General features: G+C 40.6%; 1 protein-coding gene across 2 annotated transcripts; it reads left to right on the plus strand.

The window, feature by feature from the left end:
• Positions 1–817: 817 nt before the first annotated feature.
• On the plus strand, positions 818–12,897 carry LOC131136706 (potassium voltage-gated channel subfamily A member 2-like). Of its 2 annotated transcripts, none has more exons than XM_058083879.1 (3): positions 818–1,060; positions 2,476–2,609; positions 6,470–12,897. In XM_058083879.1, exon 3 carries the CDS (start codon positions 6,548–6,550, stop codon positions 8,048–8,050), a length of 1,503 nt encoding a protein of 500 aa, XP_057939862.1. In that variant the 5' UTR covers positions 818–1,060; positions 2,476–2,609; positions 6,470–6,547; the 3' UTR covers positions 8,051–12,897. The 2 variants fall into 2 exon arrangements, with proteins under 2 accessions (XP_057939862.1, XP_057939863.1); XM_058083880.1 differs by having other exon boundaries at positions 2,482–2,609.
• Positions 12,898–17,950: the final 5,053 nt, after the last annotated feature.

Genomic DNA, 17,950 nt, shown 5'->3' on the forward strand with positions numbered 1-17,950 from the left:
AGTTGAAGCCGATTCCGTCTTCTGTGGCCGGAGAGGAGATACAATATCAGCGTGATATCAAGCGCAGAGTTCCTCCTCTAGTCTTCTCACGTTATTAACTGAAAACCTGAATAAAAAGCAGTTTTAGCCACCTCTGCTAGGTCCCTCCAGTTGCATCCGCTGCCTTCTGAAGCCGATTCCGTCTTCTGTGGCCGGAAAGGAGATACAATATCAATGTGATATCAAGCACAGTGTAAACGCTCACTCGTCACACAACCAAAGTTCCTCCTGCACGAAAAGTGCTAGCGGTACTCAATCCCAAATTTTTGCCCACACTTGCAAGTACAGCAGCTTGGAATCGGGGATTTATAGCCACTGACTGGTAAGTATCGGCCGATACCATCCTTTTGCACCGATATCGCCCGATCAATTCGGAGCTGATGTTCGGACTTACTACTTTCTCAATAAATGAGGTTTTTCTTTTTACTCTAATTATTTTTGCGTCCCTGAAGAACACATCCTGAAGCTAATTATCTGTGAAGCAAATGATTAATTAATTTCAACAAGAAGCATAGGCAATTAAATACTACCTCGCATCCTTTTCACATCAATTGCAGTACATGTATGTACTCACTTCCTGTATTCCCCATACAAAGTGACAAGGTAATACAACAGTTAAGCTAGTTTATAAGTACAAATACATTAGCCAAATAATTATCCCTGGGTAGTAAATTACAAAGGGATTACGTTTTGACTGTGCATGAGGTGATGATTCCCCTTTAACGCACGGGAGCGTCGGGAAAGAAAGGAGGGAGAGCAGCAGCGCGGGGCGCGGCGCGCCATGCAGAAGCTTAGTATGCGCCGCGATGCCCAACCGCACACACCCACGCATCTCCACAACGGTGGATGGAAGTGACAGATGAGAGACGAGGGGGGGGAATAACAGGCTGCTGCTCCACATGGAGTCAAGTAAAAGGCAAAGAAGGATAAATACGAAGGCTCGCCACCACCGCCACCACCGCCGCCGCGATGGACCGCTTTAAGAGGAATCAAACCGGATAATATTTCATGCATCAAGAGGGTGAATTCCTGCATGTCGTTAGCTCCAATAATAACATAACGCTGTAATGTGGATTGGCTAGTGCATGAAGATACTGTAACTGATCAAGCTGAGCTTCAAATGGTTAAAGCATGTTTGGCATCCGTCACTTCCAACTAACTCACCGGCGTCTGCCAGTCAACATCAACAAATGACACAGTGCATGAGCTTGGCTGATGTGCCCGCAATGCCTGACTCGGGTTGGTGGGTAATTGGTTATGAATACTTCCATAATGTGCATTATTATCTGTGTAGTCATGGATATTTTCCCTATGGGGGGAAAGTACTTCATGTATACCAGGGGTCTCAAACTCTATTTACTTGGGGGCCACTAGAGCTAGGGGCTGGGCAAGACTGGGCCGCATCAGGTTTTCCAAAAAAAACAAAACATATTTATTAAAAACAGAAAAATATACAATTTTTTTGGTTCCGATTTTCTACAATAAAAGCTCTGATAAAACATTCCACTATTCTCAAATATCTTAATTTTTATTTTTCTGCACAAAATAAGATGTAAATAAATAAACAAATCAAGAATAAAGAAAATCAATCAGTCATAAATAAATATAATAATAATAATAAAACACCAAATAATAAAAACTTAATAAACCACATATAGTTTTTGGGTAGACAAATTATTTTTTTTACATAAAAATTAACAAAGAATTATTAGAGCCCTGTAGACATGACAAAACACGACTATAGTCACATTTATACTCTTTTTATTTACAACATATTGCGCAACTGCAGGGTCTTGAGACAAATGCTAACTCGCAAACTAGAGAGCTAGCGACCTAAACGGTAGCCTTCAAGTTTATTTCCTTTAAACTTAAATAGCCAAAGACTTACCACTTCCACACGGATAGGGAGGATAACTATTAACAGTTATTTAACTTTTAACATGAACATTAATCAAACGTAATAATAACATTAAATTTTCATATCAAGGCGGGGGCCTCAAACTAGTGTCCTGCGTGCCACATTTGGCCCGCGGGCCGCATGTTTTTTTTCATTTTTTTTTTGTTTGTTTTTTTTTTTAGACCCCTGATGTATACGAATGTCTATCATTCTGTGAATGATGTGAATTTGCTTTTCGTCCTTGATCGGAATCTAAAGTATACACAATGACATCAGCATCCCACCCGCAGCCTTCCTTATTCCAGTGTGCTGACATAAGACTAGAAGATATGTGGTGCTCCATCTGTGCTCGCTGTTGCTAAATAAAAAAACATTTCAAAAAGTTGCTCATGCTTGTAGTTTCATTCAACCCATGCAACAGCACGACTCCAACCTGTAGCTTTTTTACGGCTGCATCACAAGGAGGTAACTCCTGCATCCTCATCCCTTGTGCTCCCCCCCCCCCCCCCCCCCCCCCCCCCTCTGCTGCCTTGCTGCAGAGACAGAGTTTTCGGTGATGTATGGCTGGAAGTAAAGGGAAGAAACGGCTTGGACGGGAAGGGATGACTTTGATACGTGTGCCGGGCGTGTTGCGCATCACCACCGTGCAGATCAACCAACCCAAATAACACAGGTGGGTCGTTGTAGTATTAATTACTGCGAAATGCATGTTTGTCACAGTTAGAAATCATGTTATAACCTTACTTCTTATCATACTTAAACTTGCTGATATAGTTAATTTTCAAAGAGCTAAAATAATGCATAAGGCCAAAAGTAATGAAACGACACTGAAAGGACTTTGCAACTTAGCAAAAAATGATGCTCTTTGATATAGTTGAACCATATGAATTGCTTGTGAGAAAATAAATGTCACAAACAGCAATTCTATAACATAACAGTGAAATATGACCTATTGAAGGAAATATCATAATCCATCTGGAACTTTTACAATCAGTAACTGTTACATTTGTTCACTTCCTGCTTTCCTAATATAATTTTAAAACATTTTAAAAAATGTTGATTAATTTTGATTAATTTTATTTTATTTTATTTTTATTTTTTTACCATGACATAATGGGTACCATAGTAAGTATAGTGATATAGTCAATATATGTGATGTAGTGATGTAGTCAATATAGTGATATATATAGCACTATATATAGCACATGATATATATTCCACATACTGAAATGCTATGGCTTTTTAACGTAGTCCGAGCATATAATATTATATAGTGTTTCAAATGTAGTTCTTCACTGGCTAAATGTACTGCAAAAAAAGGCCAGTAAGGATAATTCATAATGCCGCCTACAGAGAACATACTAACTCCTTATTTCTAAAATCACAAATACTTCAACTTGCTGATATAGTTCATCTTCAAACAGCTAAAATAATGCATAAGGCTAAAAATAACCAATTAGCTAAAAATGTCATCCAATACTTTTCTATACAAGAGAGGAGAAATATGATCTCAGGGAAGAAGTACATTTGAAACTTTGGTACGTGACAAAAAAAATAGATATACATTTTTAGTGATTTTTTAGAAATTTTTTAGAAATTTTAGTGATATTAGATAGAAAATAAAAATAAAAAACTATATTAGGAAAGCAGGAAGTGAACAAATGTAACAGTTACTGATTGTAAAAGTACCAGATGGATAATGATATTTCCTTTAATAGGTCATCTTTCACTGTTATGTTATAGAATTGCTGTTTGTGACATTATTTTCTAGAAATTTTTTTGAAATTTTTTTGAAATTTTTTTGAAATTTTTTGAAATTTTTTTGAATTTTTTTTGAAATTTTAGTGATATTAGATAGAAAATAAAAATAAAAAACTATATTAGGAAAGCAGGAAGTGAACAAATGTAACAGTTACTGATTGTAAAAGTACCAGATGGATAATGATATTTGCTTTAATAGGTCATCTTTCACTGTTATGTTATAGAATTGCTGTTTGTGACATTATTTTCTAGAATTTTTTTCAGAAATTTTTTTGAAATGTTTTTGAAATTTTTTTGAAATTTTTTTTGAATTTTTTTTGAATTTTTTTGAAATTTTTTTGAAATTTTAGTGATATTAGATAGAAAATAATAATAAAAAAACTATATTAGGAAAGCAGGAGGTGAACAAATGTAACAGTTACTGATTGTAAAAGTACCAGATGGAGGGGTAGGATTTAATAAGCTTTGCTTCTTCCTACTCCTTTTGGACATGTGGAACTGGGAACTGATTATGGGATGCACTCAATTGGAATCTGATGCATGTTCAAATGAAATAAAACCATTACCATTATTACCATGTATATTAAACAACGTCACTAATCAGTAGTTTATTGGGCGTAAAGTCTGTGGTATCGCCTCATACAGTACAGTGATAGGAAAGTCATCTCAGTCATTGTACGGAGCACTCAGCATATAATCAGATATGCTGGTTGTAATTGCAGCCCGCGAGAGCTTATACGGTATTACTGGATGGCGTATTGATCCAACAGCATGCTCCAATGAGAGGGAACTCATAACCTAATACTCAGACAAAGTGGAGCCAAAGTGTTCAAATGGTTCGGCCCCTCCTTGCTTCTGTTTTTCAAGTGTCCGGGCCTTGATTGTCTGCAGGAGCGTTTTAGGGGACACTATTAGTCTGGGAATTTTTGTCTTATTCCGTGAAGTCATCATAAAACAAGCGTGCTACCAATACAATGTTCAATTTCAGTTAGCAATATACAGACAGTGGTAACGGTAACCTGCAATGACTGGCTACGACATTACGTACACTTGCGCAGGAGCACAAGAGCGGCATCAAGCAATACCTGCATGTAGCCATACATAAAATATTACTTTTTATTACTTTTATTATGTTGCTGTGCGCACCTGGCAATTTTAAACTTGTTTCATAACGACAAAGTTTTTTTTTTTTTTCAAGACAGCGGGCACCATTGTGCATCAGTCACTGTTTTGGGTGGTTTGGCTGGTGAAATAAAGTCAGTTGGAAAACGGCTTGTAGTACTTTTTGAGAAAAATTGATAGAATGTGGCCATCCATGTTTTTGTAGCAATATTTTGTCATTAGTACGTCCTAGAAAATAGTTAAAACGAGGTTATAAGGGCCTTCTGGGTAACAAGGGACAATTTTCGAGAAAACGTTTTTTGAACGATTTGTTCAAGATTATATGCTTCTTTGAAAAAAAACACTTTTTTGGAATTTGGCCCATCATTCCCAGTCCTTATATGAAACATAAACACATATTTCTTTCCCTTTTCTGTGCATTCTGGCGCTGACAACGAGTTCATATGAGCTAGCTAACAACGGACGTCATAGAAAATATTTTGATGCTAAAGCCCTCACAAAAACAAATTGTCTCGGCATCATTCACAGATGTCATCCTAAAACAAGCGTGCTACCAACACTGTAAGAATTGTGTTCAATTTCAGTTAGCAGTACACAGACAGTGGTAACGGTAACCTGCAATGACTGGCGACGACATTAGGTACACTTGCACAGGAGCACAAGAGCGGCATCAAGCAATCCTAAAAATATTACTCCCTTTTCGTTATGTTGCTGTGCGCACCTTGCAATTTTAAACTTGTTTCATAACGGCAAAGTATTTTTTGTTTTCAAGACAGCGGGCACCATTGTGCATCAGTCACTGTTTTGGGTGGTTTGGCTGGTGAAATAAAGTCAGTTGGAAAACTGCTTGTAGTACTTTTTGACAAAAATTGATAGAATGTGGACATCCATGTGCTTGTAGCAATATTTTGTCACTAGTACGTCTTGTTTTTAAAACAATAAAACAATTTTCGGGAAAATGTTTATTGAACGATTTGTTCAAGAATATATGCTTCTTTGAAAAAAACACTTTTTTGGAATTTGGCCCATCATTCCCAGTCCTTATATGAAACATGAACACATATTTCTTTCCCTTTTCTGTGCGTTCTGGCGCTGACAACAAGTTAATATGAGCTAGCTAACAACGGATGTCATTGAAAATATTTTGATGCTAAAGCCCTCACAAAAACAAACTGTCTCGGCATCATTCACAGATGTCATCATAAAACAAGCGTGCTACCAACACTGTAAGAATTGTGTTCAATTTCAGTTAGCAGTACACAGACAGTGGTAACGGTAACCTGCAATGACTGGCCACGACATTAGGTACACTTGCACAGGAGCACAAGAGCGGCATCAAGCAATCCTAAAAAAATATTTCGTTATGTTGCTGTGCGCACCTTGCAATTTTAAACTTGTTTCATAACGGCAAAGTTTTTTTTGTTTTCAAGACATCGGGCACCATTGTGCATCAGTCACTGTTTTGGGTGTTTTGGCTGGTGAAATAAAGTCAGTTGGAAAACTGCTTGTAGTACTTTTTGAGAAAAATTGATAGAATGCTTGTAGCAATATTTTGTCATTAGCATGTCTTGGGAAATAGTTTTTAAAAAATACTGTAAAACGACAAAATATGATATTTATATTCAAATGAGCCTTTGTTCTACCCTTCAGGTCTCCTTAAGCGTATCTTCCGCGGCCAAACTCGGCCCCGACCTCACCTGAAAACTGCAGGCCCCGTCACCTTCCGCCATGACGGTTGCTACCAACGACCCGACAGACGAAGCGGCGGCGCATCCGGGTCAGCCTCATGACCACTACGACCCAGAACCGGATCACGAGTGCTGCGAGAGGGTCGTCATCAACATCTCAGGCTTACGCTTTGAGACTCAGCTCAAGACTTTGTCCCAGTTTCCGGAGACGCTTCTCGGCGACCCCAAAAAACGAATGAGATACTTTGATCCTCTTCGGAATGAATATTTTTTCGACCGTAATCGGCCGAGTTTTGACGCGATTCTTTATTACTACCAATCAGGAGGGCGGCTGCGGCGGCCTGTTAACGTTACGCTAGATATTTTTTCCGAAGAGATACGTTTCTATGAGCTGGGCGAGGAAGCTATGGAAATCTTCCGGGAGGATGAAGGATTCATCAAGGAAGAGGAGCGTCCATTGCCGGAAAATGAGTTCCAAAGACAAGTCTGGCTGCTCTTTGAGTACCCAGAAAGCTCAGGTCCGGCTCGCATCATCGCTATCATCTCCGTCATGGTGATCCTTATCTCCATCGTTAGCTTCTGTCTGGAAACACTGCCGATTTTCCGAAACGAAGACGAGGAAATGTACAATTATCCCTTCCAAAGCCTTTCCAATGTCACCGCAACTTACGATACGTCGTCATACTTCACCGACCCTTTCTTCATCGTGGAGACGCTTTGTATCATCTGGTTCTCCTTTGAGTTCCTCGTCAGGTTCTTCGCATGTCCGAGTAAAGCTGGATTTTTTGGTAACATCATGAACATCATCGATATCGTGGCAATCATTCCCTACTTCATTACACTCGGAACAGAGTTAGCAGAACGGCCGGAGGACAGAGAGGCGGGACAGCAGGCGATGTCCTTAGCGATTCTCCGCGTCATTCGTCTCGTCAGAGTGTTTCGCATTTTCAAACTCTCCCGTCACTCCAAAGGACTTCAGATCTTGGGTCAGACTCTGAAGGCCAGCATGCGAGAACTCGGACTCCTTATTTTTTTTCTTTTTATCGGCGTCATTCTCTTTTCCAGCGCTGTTTACTTTGCCGAGGCCGATGAGCCCGAATCCCAGTTCAGCAGCATCCCGGAGGCATTTTGGTGGGCGGTGGTTTCTATGACGACCGTCGGATACGGCGACATGGTACCGACGACCATCGGAGGGAAGATCGTGGGGTCTCTTTGCGCCATCGCCGGCGTGTTGACCATAGCGCTACCGGTTCCGGTCATCGTGTCCAATTTCAACTACTTCTACCACAGAGAGACGGAAGGCGAAGAACAGGCGCAGTATTTAAATATCCCCAGCGTGCCTAAGACCAGCTCTGCTGACGACCTGAAGAAAAGCGGCCGCAGCGGCAGCGGCTCGACTCTCAGTAAGTCGGATTACGTGGAGATTCAGGAGGCTGCCAACCACAGCACTGAGGACTTCAGACCGGAGGGCACGAAAACAGGAAACTGTACTCTAGCCAACACCAACTACGTCAACATCACTAAGATGCGTACGGACGTATAATCCGATCTACGATGATTCCGGCATCTGCAGAGACTGGAACGGGAAAATCAAAGCTTGGACTGTGATGGCCGATATTTTGGACTCCGGTGTGGGAGTCCAGAGTCGGTGAAAGTCCTCACATCTGAGAGAACTGGACATCATACAACTGCAAGCTGTCATATTTGGGACATTAGTAGCTTCTGCATGGAGTTAGTCTTACATGACGGTAGTGGTCCAGCTCGCTAATGTAGCCAAATAGTAGCCTAAGAAGTAATACTCGTTATTAAAAGCTTAATGGGACCACTTGTTGCTACCTTATAGTACCGACTGCGACCCAAAGACCACGCACAATACGACATTAATGTGTATTTTAAAATGTCTAAGTCTGACGGTAAAATGTGTTGCTCTAACTGCCAAGGCCCAGGCCGTCCCGTCCACAGCAAAAGACACTAGCCACGTATACATGGACCCAAATAGTCCAATTCCAATCGGTTTATTTGCTCGAATGGAAAGAATTTAACTTTTGTAAACACTTCATTCCAGGCGGTACGGTGGACGAGTGGTTAGCGCGGAGACCTCACAGCTAGGAGACCAGGGTTCGATTCCACCCTCGGCCATATCTCTGTGTGGAGTTTGCGTGGGTTTTCTCCGGGTACTCCGGTTTCCTCCCACATTCCAAAAACATGCTAGGTTAATTAGCGACTCCAAATTGTCCATAGGTATGAATGTGAGTGTGAATGGTTGTTTGTCTATATGTGCCCTGTGATTGGCTGGCCCCCGCCTCTCGCCCAAAGACAGCTGGGATAGGCTCCAGCACCCCCGAAGCACCCCTCGAGCATCTACCGAAAAAGTGGTAGAAAATGAATGAATGAATGAATACACCTCATTCCCAAAGAAAAGCGCCAATCCGAATGAACATATAATCAGATTCCCAGGGGTGGAATATTCCTTTCCCTAATCCGATTGAGGTACAGTAAACCTCGGATATATCGGATTCAATTGTTCCCACTGGTTTTGTCCGATATAAGCGAAATCCGTTATATGCGTATACCGGAAAATGTCCGTTTTACGCATATATCGGATTTATATCCGGTATATGCGTAAATGGGATTTTATCCGTTATAAAAAGGCACTTCCTTGATTATGTTTCCAATGTACCTGGACGCGCAGGCAACGCTGCAAACACTGCAAATGACGTCGTATAGCGGCCTGTCACGATTCGGCGAATCGGAGCGACACGATGCGGCCATCCGATATATGCGAGGGAAATTTCATGGAAATGCATTGGAACGGGACTGGAGATTTTGTCCGAAATAGGCGAAATCCGTTATAAAAAATCCGATATATGCAATGAATTTTTATTGGAAATGCATTACAGAAAAATCGGTTCTTTTTTATCTGTCCGTTGTGAGCGAATTTTCCGATATATCCGAGTCCGATCAAACGGAAGTTTTTCTTCGTCGTTGGCGAACCAGCTTTCGGTGTGCATTAGCGCCATCTGTGGAACCGAATCTAAACCCTTCTATACTTTATTCACAAGTCCAGTTTTTCTTTAAAATTAAAATATATATCTATATAAAACATGTTCCGAGTTTAATTATAAAATATTAGCAAGCTTGAATTTGAGTTTTTAATGTTGAAATTTATTTTGGGTGCGTTCTTTCAGCACATGCTGAACACGAAGCTCCAGACGTTCTTCCGTTTTAAAAACGGAGGCGAGCAATCGGCACTGGAATGTTGCGAAAAGTTTGTTTTTGATCCAAATTAAATTTCAAAACTCGACAAACAATAAAAGTCGCAATACGGATTTATTCCAACAAGTCAAAGAACAACTCCGGGAAGTCGGTATCACGTGATGTTGATGTTTACGTTTTACTGCGTATATCCCATTGACTATTCTGTTTGATTATAGCACCGCATGTAGACAAGAGATTGGAATATTCCTTCCCATGTATACCGTGTTTTCCGAAAGGTCATTCGGAAAGATTCCATTCGGAAACAGGAAACGTGTAAACGTGGTTAGTGATGCTAATACCCATCTGCTAAGATGGTCATTTAATGCTCCCTCTGTAAAAACAATAGGTCCCTTAGGAACTTAAGTGCACTAGCATCTTCGTGGTATCCGTAGAGAACATCATACAGACCATGATAAAGTGCTGTATCCGGACCACAAAAATGCACTACTTTGTAATCCATCTAATACCGAACTTTTATTTCCTCGAGAAGCATTTGCGGATATACACGAGGTACACACCGTCAAGTGTTTTCAGAGAGTGAATGTCTCGTTTTTCTAGTGTCAATCGCAGCTTCGTTTAGTCGTCGGCGAATAAAGAAGATAAGTAATCAAGGTCGTGTTCTACGTTAGTGCCTACAGCATTTGTTTGTCATTTTATTTCGCGCTGCCTTCAAGTGTCTCTTTAACTGCCAGCCGGCCTAACAGGAAGTGGAATACTATTGAGTTCGACGCCACTGCCCGACGTAAACAATACTGTCCTCAACTTCATAGCATTCCATCGTTGTAGCCAGGGACGACACGTGATATGTAAAATTCCGTCATTTGTATGTAACACGTATGACAGCAAGAGTGACTTATTTACTTAAAATGTACAGCTAATTAAGGCTTTTAGTGTATTAAACCCTACCGACCCAAGAAAGCATGAGAAATATATAAATCATAGCTTTGTCGTGGTGCGCTTTAGCATTAAATCTTTGCTGTTATTCATAAAAACATGATAGCAAAAAAACCAAAGAAAAACACTTAATTAGCATCTTGGGTCGTTAAAAAAAACACAAAAAAACAGGCATGCTTAGCCTTTATAAGTAAATTTATGAACTTCAAACAATCATTCCAATTGTACCCAAAAGGTACTGCGGACCTTTGGGTTATATTTTTCATCAGCATTTATCAAACTATGCTATCCCGCTCTTGTAGTCCTGCATGTATTTGGAAGTAATCATTATCATTGTAGCATGCAGTAGTATGAATAATACTAGCAAAACTGACTCAAATACTGTATACTCCATGGTATTTATATTTGCACTGCAGGTATTATAACAGTATGCGGGAAACGGGAAAAACATGGGTGTGATGCTTTGTATTCGGTTGCTACTATGTCAAGATGGTTTCTTACTTTGTCAATGGCGTTTTGTCTTCAGCCAAGTGTATGTCAATCGACTCCGAGAGCTCAAATTCAACCAATTAGAAGCACACAAGTTGTTGTTGATTCGCCACTTTCTGTGCTTTCCGTGTTTCCAATACACTGTGTACTTATCTCGAGTGTGTATTCACATTAGCGTGTATACTAGCGCAATAAAATGAAGGGATTCTAACATGAGATCAGATGTGTTTTACATGCATATTCTGAAAGCTAAACTTCATTACCAGTCGAAGCCAGGAATTAAACCAATGAAAAGTTCGATAAACACTGCCGATATACTTCCTGATGTGTATTTTCTATGTGTACTTGTGTGTACTGAAATTATTACATATATAGTCGCTGTGAATTTGAATTCGGGATCTGAATCCTAAAAGTCCTTATCGACAAGACTGATCAGGGTAAACATAAGACCATGTGACACAACCAGGAAGTGTGAGGAAAGCTAGACTAGATCGGAAAAGTCTGATTCCTACAAACGTCCAGCCTTCATAGATCGTGTAGGCTACTGGCCTTGTTGGATGCAGAACCCGGATTCAAACAGAGCCAGTATGAACCCAGATCAGGTTCATCAGGACATCAGTCAAGACCATGAGCGCACATACACTAGCCAAGTACACATTGTATCTTCCTAGCATCTCCGTTTTACATGCAAGGGGGACCTATTATGCTAATTTTTTTGACTCTTTGTATTGAGTTGTGGACTCCTATAGAGTAGCTACACACAATAACCTGCACAGAAAAAATTGTAGATCTTCAAGAATATGCACCTATTCCTTGGATTGGTACTTCATGCTAAAATGTTAAATTTTAGTCAACCAATGGCCCGCCTCCGAGCACACCCACTCCGCTGTGATTGGTCGCACGCCCTAACTATGAACAAGTAATAAATTAATAAAGTCTTTAGGGAGCTAATTGAAAAGTTTCTGTGGCAACCTTGTCTGCCCAAGGAAGAGCACTCATTGTCGGACACACTTTGTCAGTGGTGTTCATCGGTGTGGTGGATGCGAGGGCGTCGCATGGATACACAGGGTGTCCGAAATTTATGCACCTTTCCCGGTAGGAGCGCGCTGCTTCTGGCCCCAGCAACAATTTGGCGGATATTTCACGTTCGTGTTCAGAAAAACAGTTCGGTGTGAAATGCCCCTGGCACATGAAAATATGTTTCTCTTGCCGGGAATCACCAAATACAATAACATCGAACTGAATTTGTTTCGGAAACAGAGGGTAGAGAGCTTATCTGGCTTACAGCCATGCCCATATAAGGAAGTCAGCTCCTCTGTGATGTCACAAAGGGACAATTTTACCACGCCTTCTGAAAACGAGTGTTTTGATCCATTCCAATCTTCACTTTTAAATGCACAAACCTCATTATATGAAACTTTGTCATCGTTTAACATGAAAATACAACATTTTAACAACATTTATTAGTCATAAAAGTAGAAAAAAAGCATAATAGGTCCCCTTTAAATGGCAGAATCTAACGACTTGCCCCACCACTTATTGACGTATATTTGATTCCGCTTTGTTTTGTATGTAAGTGTCGGCTTTTTTTGCGTGGTTGTGTGTATGCGTACCGGCTGTCCATTGTCATGACCTTCACAAGGACTTTCAATGAATACATTTTTTTTTAAAAAGTTAACGTGCATCGAGAATATTTAGTCAATCTAAATAAATTGTACATTTAAACCGAAGGTGAATTATACGGATCATGAGGATAAAATAATAAAATTCATATGAATTGCCGTGTCTTTTTTTCCTAATTGATGTGTGTGACTTTAATTAGGGACTTGATTTTGTGTAAAGAAACCATACATCCCATTTAAACATCAAAACATCAACATGGAACTTAAGTTCCGTATTATAGTAGAGTATTGATGAAAGCACCACAAGGGGCCCGTGCACATTACAGGAAGAGCATTTGAGTGGACTGTAGACCTGCACCTTTGTGATCCTCTTCTCCTAAGTGAATCTTGATGCTGCTTGTCTGGGCTACACGGTGAAAGCAAAGTGCTCTATTTATATACGACCAAGGTTTGGTAGAGAGTACAGCTAAACGTTCCTTGTTTCCTGGTTTAGTCGAATATCGAACAAGTGCAAATAATCTGTAGTGGCAGAAAATGTTGGATGTTCTTCATCTATGTCGCATTTCTACAGTGTTTCTCTCTATGAGGCGGCTTCTTAAACAGATTAATGATCCGATTCCCCTCTCGGAATCAAGCCAACTGTACGTATTCATAAGGAGTGATGGACCCTCACCCCATTACAGTTGGCTGCCTTCCACCGAGTCAGTTGAGGACATTAGAAATGTACTCACACTGGGTTTGAATGCCTTTCAGGAAGCCACTTTGTTGGTAGGGTTCAGCAGTCCGGGGGCTGTAGAAGCACCGTTTACGACAAAATCAAATGTGTTGGTCGTCTTCGTTGGAATTTGGAAATTGACAGCGACGAATATGCCCGATGTACTGGTCATCACGTCGCATTGATATCGACCAATACTGCTGGTTATTGTGTGTAGCTGCTCTATAGGAATCCACAACTCAATACAAAAGGCTGAAAAATGTGGGTGGGGTACATTAAAACAGATTGTTTTCGCGGGAACCATGAAATCCAAAGAAATACAGCTGAATAGGTGCAGATTCTGGAGGAACTAGAAGGCTTTCTGTGCTGGGTATTGTGTGTAGCCGCTCTATAGGAGTCCACAACTCAATACAAAAGGCTGAAAAATGTGGGTGGGGTACATTAAAACAGACTGTTTTCACGGGAACCATGAAATCCAAAGAAATACAGCTGAATAGGTGCAGATTCTGGAGGAACTAGAAGGCTTTCTGTGCTGGTTATTGTGTGCAGCTGCTCTATAGGAGTCCACAACTCAATAGAAAAGGCTGAAAAATGTGGGTGAGGTACATTAAAACAGACTGTTTTCGTGGGAACCATGAAATCCAAAGAAATACAGCTGAATAGGTGCAGATTCTGGAGGAACTAGAACGCTTTCTGTGCTGGTTATTGTGTGTAGCTGCTCTATAGGAGTCCACAACTCAATACAAAAGCCTGAAAAATAAGCATAATAGGTATCTTCTGTTGACTTGGACTCCTTCAAAATTTTCTTGATTTACAATTTCATAAAAACAACTGAAGCCTAAGTATTGATCACATTGATAACGAGCAATACTGATACTAACGTTGGTATCGATATCATCGATATTTGGATGTCGATCCGCCCACCACTGTTATAGGTTAAAAGTGGACATTTAAAAAAAAAAAGCGGACAATCCAAAAAAAGCAGACAATCCAATAAATACAACTCGAATAGGTGCAGATTCTGGAAGATCTACAAAAGTGCTGGTTATTGTGTGTAGCTGCTCTATAGGAGTCCACAACTCAATACAAAAAAATTTGCACAATAGGTTTCTTCTATTGACTTGGATTCCTTCAAAATTTTCTTGATTTACAATTTCATAAAAATTAAAATCATCGCTAATTTAAAATTTCCTAGCCAATGTAAACCGGCGCCAAAATTAAACATCTCTCTCATAACTGTAGAATCATGTTCCCTTCGGTGTCCAGTCATTTTAACGAACACAAACATTCTCATGTTCGCATGTTGTACCATGCAATTCCCCTTTGGGTTCCATGAACGCCTCACATGCCTCCATTAGCTCAGTGCAACCAAACACATTAGCCTTCTTTTTTTAGCATGGACTTAATTCCATACAAGAAACCCCGCACCAATCGTTTGTAAGTGTTTTACGAGGAGGTGGGGGCGTGTTTGTCATCATTCCTGTCGCAACAGTGGAAGCCCCCCCCCTCCCCCTCCCTTTGCAGTTGTCTTCTCTACTAGCACATCCTGCTAATTCCCTCTTGTTGACAGGGGATGCCTCCTTCGTGTTTAAAATAGCTACAGGACTCTGCGGAATCGGTACTTTGCGGTCTCTCACAGCACAGGAGACAGAAATAGACGCCACGGTTTATTCAACTAGTGTGCACAGCAATAGAATAGAATTGAAATAAGATAGAAGATAGAAAAAATAGATAAAGGATCGAAAAGAAGCATACGAGAAAAGAACGCTACAAGGCGGCGTCAACCCGACAGTTTGTTTAATGAGCCCAATGGATTTGTGGCTTTGACCTACATTCTCACGACTGCTTCCCATCATTCGGGTTTACTTACAGCTGAACGCAGGACTTGGCCTGGATGGCATATGAATGATTTTATTATTATGATTGTGTATTTATGGGCTTGCTCAGTAATGCAAGCCCCATAGACAGCTGTCTATGGGGCTTGCATAGCCCATATTGTTTATTCCTTGTGATGTTTAGCTATTATTATAGCTTAATCTTCCCATTTTTGTGCGCGTAATGCGGCCAAAACCGCAAGAAGGACCCCCACACATGTTACACCGCCGGAATCCTGACGCTGAGGACTACAGCGGTATTTATTTTTTGGAACGTTTTGTGTAACCATGGCGACGCTATTCACCAAAACGTTCAAAAATGGGCCACTAGATTAGATACACCTGTTCTATTTTTAGAACCGCCACATTCCATGGAAAACTAGAATTTACAGACTTTTCACAGCCTTGTAGCTCAGCCATACGGCGACGTAGAAACGTGATTAACGGCTCATTTTTTCGATAAACTTCTCAACTCTCCCTTGTGGCTAAATGCTAATTGCTAGCATGTTAGCATTTAAGCTAATTTACTCATGTCTAAAGGCAAATACACACATGGCATGATGTAGGAAGGTTATAGGACAACCTTGGCACTTTCTAAACTTGAGGCCCTCTTGCTAGATGCTAGCATGATGACTGTTAGCATGTTAGCATTTTAGATAATTTACTCATTTCTAAAGGCAAACAGACACATGGCATGATGTCGGGACACTATGGGACTGCATCAACCTTTTCGGTACTTGAGGCTGTCTTGCTAATTGCTAGCATGTTAGCATTTAAGCTAATTTACTCATGTCTTAAGGCAAATACACACATGGCATGATGTAGGAAGGTTATAGGACAACCTTGGCACTTTCTAAACTTGAGGCCCTCTTGCTAGATGCTAGCATGATGACTGTTAGCATGTTAGCATTTTAGCTAATTTACTCATTTCTAAAGGCAAACAGACACATGGCATGATGTCGGGATACTATGGGACTGCATCAACCTTTTCGGTACTTGAGGCTGTCTTGCTAATTGCTAGCATGTTAGCATTTAAGCTAATTTACTCATGTCTAAAGGCAAATACACACATGGCATGATGTAGGAAGGTTATAGGACAACCTTGGCACTTTCTAAACTTGAGGCCCTCTTGCTAGATGCTAGCATGATGACTGTTAGCATGTTAGCATTTTAGCTAATTTACTCATTTCTAAAGGCAAACAGACACATGGCATGATGTCGGGACACGATGGGACTGCATCAACCTTTTCGGTACTTGAGGCTGTCTTGCTAGGTGCTAGCATGGTAGCCGTTAGTGCACCGGGCCCGAGGTTCACAGCACAGGTGGCAAGCCCATCAAAATTTCCGCAGGAATTTTCTAGTTAGTATATTTATTTATTATCAATGCATGAATTCTTCTTCTTCTGAGACATAACAGGCTAGCAAATTATATGTGGATCAATCATATACTGTATATAATTGATGGAAATTAGGAGCTTGCTGCTGTGGTGCCCTTGAGCAAGGTACTGATACTAAGTGAATTATGCAAATACACGGTTCGCACAAAGCTTAGCCGTATAAATAATTCATGAGCTCTAAAACTGTGGAGCACGAGACCCCCCCCCCCCCCCCCCCGCCCCCTCAGGTCTCCGGTGCTCTTTGTCCAAGGGGGTGTTGGTGTGTTTACATTGTGTTCAGATGTGCTCTTTCCCTTTTAATATCTCCGAGTGTATTTATCAGAAGTGGATGGCATAATGGAGAGATGATTGCAGAGTCGATAGTTTATCTTTAGTAATTATATGTCATACTCAAGAGTACATTGACTCTCAGTCCATTAGCCTCCTACAATCACGTGAGCGGCATTCAAAATAAAAACCAGGACCATGTGACTGGACTTCAACTCAAATTGGCATATATGAAAAATGATATTATTATGTCTGGGTATATTGTTTATATTTGATTCCGTTTTAGTTTTTTTTTCTTGCATGTTATTGGAGCTCTTAAAAGTATACTGTACACCAGGGGGTCTCAAACACGCGGCCCGCGGGCCAAATGTGGCACGCAGGACACTAGTTTGAGGCCCCCGCCTTGATATGAAAGTTTAATGTTTGATATGGATGCTGTATGGTATCATGTACCCAGAAAAAATTATTACGTTTGATTCATGTTCATGTTAAAGGTTAAATAACTGTTAATAGTTATCCTCCCAATCCGTGTGGAAGTGGTAATTGTTTTGCAACAACAACAAAGCATGAATGCAGGTGGATCACAAGCATGATGCCGGGATTAGCCTGCTGCTGTGTTTAATGTGACTGTCAGGTGGTCTAAATGTTTGACCCACATTGTGGCCACAATAACATAATGTCAATATCATTTATGTCAGTGGTCTCAAACACGTGGCCTGCGGGCCTTGACCCGCAGGACACTAGTTTGAGACCCCCGCCTTTAATGTCAGTGCGGCCCGCGCAAGTTTTGATATGGATGCTGTATGGTATCATGTACCCAGAAAAAATTATTACGTTTGATTAATGTTCATGTTAAAGGTTAAATAACTGTTAATAGTTATCCTCCCTATCCGTGTGGAAGTGGTAATTTTTTTTGGCTATTTAAGT

The sequence above is a fragment of the Doryrhamphus excisus genome, chromosome 10, assembly GCF_030265055.1.
Source record: "Doryrhamphus excisus isolate RoL2022-K1 chromosome 10, RoL_Dexc_1.0, whole genome shotgun sequence".
NCBI lineage: Eukaryota > Metazoa > Chordata > Actinopteri > Syngnathiformes > Syngnathidae > Doryrhamphus > Doryrhamphus excisus.

Coding starts and splice junctions, on each gene's coding strand:
- LOC131136706 (XM_058083879.1), top strand. CDS start 6,548: ATGACGGTTGCTACCAACGACCCGACAGACGAAGCGGCGGCGCATCCG.